The sequence below is a fragment of the Halictus rubicundus genome, chromosome 1, assembly GCF_050948215.1.
Source record: "Halictus rubicundus isolate RS-2024b chromosome 1, iyHalRubi1_principal, whole genome shotgun sequence".
NCBI lineage: Eukaryota > Metazoa > Arthropoda > Insecta > Hymenoptera > Halictidae > Halictus > Halictus rubicundus.
In genome coordinates this window covers 11,148,744-11,154,426 of record NC_135149.1, presented here as the reverse complement: position 1 = coordinate 11,154,426, position 5,683 = coordinate 11,148,744, and the positions used below count along the sequence as shown (strand labels likewise).

The following is a 5,683-nucleotide window of genomic DNA, read 5'->3' as shown; positions in this document are numbered from 1 at the left end:
CACGAAGGGCGGCATGCTACTGCCAGAATCATCCCCGTTTCACCCCCGACTCACCCCATTATTAGGTCGACGGTAGCGCAGCTACGTGGTGAATTCGTCGACTATGATATGCGCTCGCAGCGGTCAAAATTCGTAGTCTACTCTGCCCTTTCTTCTTTCCACTGCACGACTTCCCCTGGCTCGAGTACTTCGCTCTGACTTCAACCCTTCGATCAACTCGTTATTCCGCTCTCGAGGGATGAAGCTTTGAGAGCGACTTCGAGGCGGCACCCTACATTCCAGACACGATCTTTCAACCGACGGTCTTAGCCAAATTGAAAACGGACCTGTAAGTTAATCTCGATGGCAATGGCAACAATCAATAATTTTTTTTTTAAATCTTAGATGATGGGGTATTTGATATTTGATTAATACTTTCGTCTACTGGTAGTCCCCACTTTAATCTTTTATTTTCAGTATTTATTCCGGACACGTACAATTTTTGTATTACATTAAAAGCGGCTCGCCTGTGTCAATCTTGAAGACCTTCGCTACAATTAATAACTTTTTACAAATAGGTAAACGCTTCGTGGTGCAACTCTCTGTCTCTCGAATGATGGTCGAACGAAACACAAGATCTTCTGTGCACCAAATCACGGAGCATGTTCTATAAATTCAAATAGGCTTTTCTCTAAGTATACCTATCCAGCACAACCAGAGCGTGATTTTGAATTTATTATTCATGTTAAGTGAATATAGAAAGGCTACTAGAGCGAGTGCTCTATCCGAGGGATGAACGGCAGTTCCCGATTGGCGCGTGGATGTGATCATTTATACATCGATCGCGGAGTTTGTTCGTCTTGAAATTCTCGAAAAGTCAAAGATTACCAACAGCGTTCCCGTGAAATCTGTATCGGATTAGGTTTCGCGGTGAATTATTCAAGAAGAACGGCAATTGGAGGCTCCTCGGGACGCGCTTTTTCCATTGAGAATCTTGTTTCCGGATCACGGAAGCGTAAAGTAATCTACGGGGCGAGTAACGATTTCCATATTTCCCGGGGAATAAATATCCGCAATCGGCGATGTCGACGTAACGACCGGGATCTTGTTATAGCCGCGGGCACCTATTCGCAGAGAGCACACGGGCGTTTTAGCTCGCCTGTTTTCCCAGGATCGCCAGCATTAATTGTTGATTCGATTCCTGAAATCGTTACCGTTTCTCCGCGGCCCCGTGCAATTAGATCGCGCCAATTTCCTCGAGGCCTGTCAATCGATGAAGCTATAAGTCTTTAATTACCGGTAGAACACGTTCCGCGTCGCGACTCGATTAATTCCGATTTCAATTAAACCCGCTCGCAGGAAAGTCTTGATCGACGCCGATCGTCGGATTTCGAGAAGCTGGTTCTTCAACCGATGTCCTGCCGCGCTGATGCTGCACGTCGCGTCGATCGAAAAGCAAATCGCAACGGGCCACCGCGTGTTTGCATTATCGTGCCAGCCGTTGTTTGGCCGGGGGACTGAAATTGAATTTCTGGTTGCGAAACGCGTTGCTTTGTGCCCGCCGGCCGGCGAAATTGGAAAATAAATCCCGAAAATATTACGTTTACCGTCGCAGCAGACCTTTGTCCGCGATCCCCGGTGGCTGGGAGTAATGCAGAGCGCAACCAAGAATGTCCCCTTCAATTTTCCCAGCCACCGTGCAAGACAGTTTCGCGGACACCAGCCGGAATCTCATTCTGCACTCGCCTTCGAGTGGAACGCCTGGCGAGCCACGCTAATAGTCCTCGCCATATTTCAACGAGAACGTACGTCGGTTATGCATTACCGTGGAATATTCCAGGTTGGATTTTTACGCCGTAACCCCGGCGATTTAGCACCAGGAACCAATAGCTGCTCCCTAGATCATGGTTTCGACCGCCTTATTACACCCACATTTTAAAATCTCTGGTCTGGTACACGGTGATCCATTCTTGGCGATCCGAGCCGAGGATTTTGTTCTTTGGGGCAATTTCTGTCGAGGGATATCAATTTCACCTGGATCATGGTTTACATCACCTTACTACCTTCGAATTTATAAAACTTTGTCTTCTATACGGTGTACCATTTTCGGTGTTCGTTGACAACGATGTTATACTTCAAGTACCAAAAATATGTCTAACGATTAAATCAATTCCATCGCCTTGTTGCACGCAAGTTTTAAAAACTTCATGTTCTTCTACACAGTGCTTCATTCGTGGTGGTCTGTGCTAACCTTTTTCTATTATAGGCACAGTATATGTTTAAAAGTTGAGTTCACTCTTTCTCCATCACGCTTTCCATTACCTTATTATCTTCGAATTTTAAAAACTTTGTGTTCTATACGGTGCTTCATTTGTGGTTTGCTAAGGATTTTCTACTTTAGGCACAGTATAGGTTTAAAAGTTGAGTTCACTCTCGCTCCATCACGCTTTCCATTACCTTATTATCTTCAAATATTAAAAACTTTGTGTTCTTCTATAGAGTGTTTCATTTGTGGTGGTCCATGCTGCGGATTTTTTACTTTATGTAGAAAATATGTCAAAAAATGGTGTCAATTCGTTTCCAACTACGTTCTTCATCACCTTATTGCATTCAAATTTCAAAAACTGTTTGTTCTTCTACAGGGCGTTTCATCTTTGGTGGCCCATTAAATGCGATGAGACTCTTTTGTCCTGTAATTTTATATTTTTAGTATTTGCAAAGACTTTAACAAGCGTGACTACTTTGTCAAAGAACGAGTTTGGGGATCTGTAAGACAGGCTGAGAAGATCGCGGCGAAAGCTGTTCCTTGGGATTTGATCTGGGAAAGAGTGTTATTATTACCATTCCGGTGCTCGGTACGATAAATGAAAAATGTATGTAATGCTCGCGTAATGGAGCACGTCTTACGTAGAACGTGACCGACTTTAGGTGTTTTTTCTCTCCCCGAGAAATGCAATTAAGGTTTCTTAAGATTCTACGGGCCGGACGGGAGAGACGCTTACGCTCTCAGTGGCTCGCGCGAAATATCACAATTCTCGAGAGCAATTTGCTGGAAACATTCACGCGTTCTATGCGAGTGTGCGAGTGGCAGTTTGTCGCTGTTAACTCACTATAGATCAACACCAAATTTCAATCGAGGATAGGCTCGTAATTATAAAATTTAATGAGCTCCGCATGTAAAATTTCAATCACTCCGCACGGAATAACAGGTTTCCTTCTTTAAAAAGAGGACAACAAAACAGTTTGCTAATTGCTCTGTTCAGCATGAAAAAACAAATGGAAAACGCGAAATAATATCCTTTCACAAACATGACGGAGGTCGGGGAATTATTAGCACGCGCGTACGTGTTGTTGTTATGAAAACACAGAAGAGTACTAAATAATATTTAAAAATATTTTTTTAATGCACTCGTTTAGTTTCGAAGTATAAAATCATTTTTCGTAACGGGAAAAAGGTGAAATGCAATTTGTTAAACACTCTCTTTTCCGATGAAATTGAATTCGAATTTTTTTACGGTGCAAATAACATTTGAGCGTACTTGGTTCACTGGTCTGTTCACTAATTGCCGTTTTCGCTTACAGCAAACACGTGCGTAAGTCTTCGCGATCAATTTTCGCGGATTTGGAGCAACAAGAGCTCGTTTACGATAATTTAAATTTATTATTGAATCCGGAATAACAAATTTTTAGCGTGAAATTCTCATAACACGAGAAATTTATCTAGACAAGTCCAGCCGAATCTAGTGGAACATTTTGATTCCGACACTCCGTGGCCGAGAAGGCAGCAAGTTCTTAGTAAAATTCGCTCAAGTGGAAGCCATAAGTGCTAGGAACAGTGTTTCCCATGGGCCGTCCGATCGCCGCAAACGATCGGTGGGCGAACAAATCCGCCGCAAGGAAAACAGCAATCGTCTTAAGTGACCGAAGCGCTGCGAACTCTCCTCGGCAAACAGGGGGAAATTTGCTCAAGGATCTTAGATTACTCTAGACTTAATTCGCCATGAAATACAGACTGCTGCTCCGACCGGGCACGCCTTCTTGAATTTCGGGTTTGTTTGTCGCTTAAGTTGGGACAAAGGATTCTGGCTACGCGAACAACAGGAACTCCAGCTCTAAAATGTTGTTCTAGCCTTAACGCTTCGTGGAGGAGGCGTTTCCGGTCGAACAACACAACTCTGCAATCCAATATGCTACCTAACCCACATCCGGGTATCAAAACACAAAACCGCTCCATCAAAATGGCTGAACGTTTAGCCGAACAGTTCTGAAGCTCATAGACACTACGATAATTCTCGCATTTCTTGCTAGACGCTCCGCAGAAATGTTCATTTCAGCTCAAGAACTGTACAATGACGTCTCAAATAAATTGTCTCGTGAAATACTCGAATAAATTGCAAATTGCATGATTTTAATCTCCAGAATGGTCAACACAAAAAAGTCACTCGTTAACAGCTCGGTAATTTCTGTAAAGATTTTCAAAGAAATTGCAGTGAATCCTCCTTGAGAAATGTTAAATATCAGTCTCAGGATTTATCGGCTTCGTGGCTGCAGACGAAATTAAACAACAATTTGCTTGGCAACGAAACCTCGTTATAATCTTCAAAGTAGTTTAACATCCAGAAGAACCGTGGTGTCCCCTCGAGATTGCATTTCTTCAGAATCGAATAGCTTTTCAGTTATTAACATTTTGATAATCCCCTCCGAAATTCCCAAACGAATCAACTCCGTAGACATTTTGCAAGCTCGGTCGCAGGATTTATCGGTTCCGCGGCCGCAGAATAAATTGCGCTACAATTTGCTCGGCCACGGGACTCGATAGTAATCCCTCGCGAGTTCCTCGAGCCAACGTTTGTCATAAACATCGTTCCCGTCTGGAGGCGGATAGTCGGGGCTCTCGTGTTTCTCGATGAACGCGAAATCCGCCGTCGGGTTCGTGCCAGGGAATTCACTCTGCAACGAAAGACACATTCAATTCTTCCGCGACGCGCGAGCACGTCTTTATTGCAATTGGGTGACGTAATTTGCGTTCATTTCCGCGGGAATCTACTTGCCGTGTCTCGGAGCCGATTGTACTCGCGATTGTATACTCTTGGCCCGTTTTTGCGATAGCTCGGCATCTCGCTCGTCCCGTGCAGAACCAATAAAAACGATCCCATCGTGCCATTATTCTCCTTCGGGCCGATCTGTCGAGAACACAGGAAACTTAAGAGGGCTGTCTCATGTAAACGGGTCCAAAAATCGATCTATTTTCTTGTTGCATTTTTCAAAAGTATAGGGGCTCGACAATACTTTCCCAAAAAATATAATGCTGAAATTCATTGAAATGACAAAGTTATAAATGCGTTCGTACTTTTTTCACCGACGCAACTTTTTTTTTACAATCTTTCACTCGTTATTATCACTTTGGAAAATATTCATGAAAATTGATCAATTTTCCAGCGTTTATAATTTGAAGTCGAACAGCGAGGCTGAAAGGAATCGATCGACGTCGCTTTTTTTTTATGTTAATCACCTCGTCCACGATGTCCAGCAGCCAGCTGCCGTTTGGATCCTCGCCCCATGTTGCCACTGACATAAATTTCCATCTCTTGAACCCGGCCGATGAGTCGTCCAACTTTCTCGGCTTCAGAAGTTGCACGGTCGTCCCTTGAAAATTAGGCGACGAAAAATTAATCGTGTGTTCAAGCGAAAGGAGGGAGGTGAA

General features: G+C 43.7%; 1 protein-coding gene and 1 long non-coding RNA gene across 3 annotated transcripts in view; both read right to left on the bottom strand.

Moving 5' to 3' along the window:
• The window catches only part of LOC143354071 (uncharacterized), a 198,565-nt gene that overhangs the window by 11,444 nt on the left and 181,438 nt on the right, over positions 1-5,683 (bottom strand). The gene's annotated exons all lie outside the window — the stretch shown is intronic.
• LOC143353210 (neuroendocrine convertase 1) overlaps positions 4,768-5,683 on the bottom strand; it is a 35,860-nt gene continuing 34,944 nt past the window's right edge. The window contains exons 14-16 of the mRNA XM_076786401.1: positions 5,492-5,625; positions 5,031-5,162; positions 4,768-4,929 (exon numbers count right to left, since the gene is read on the bottom strand). Of these exons, the coding sequence (XP_076642516.1) occupies positions 4,768-4,929; positions 5,031-5,162; positions 5,492-5,625 (428 nt within the window). The remainder of the gene's footprint in view (positions 4,930-5,030; positions 5,163-5,491; positions 5,626-5,683) is intronic.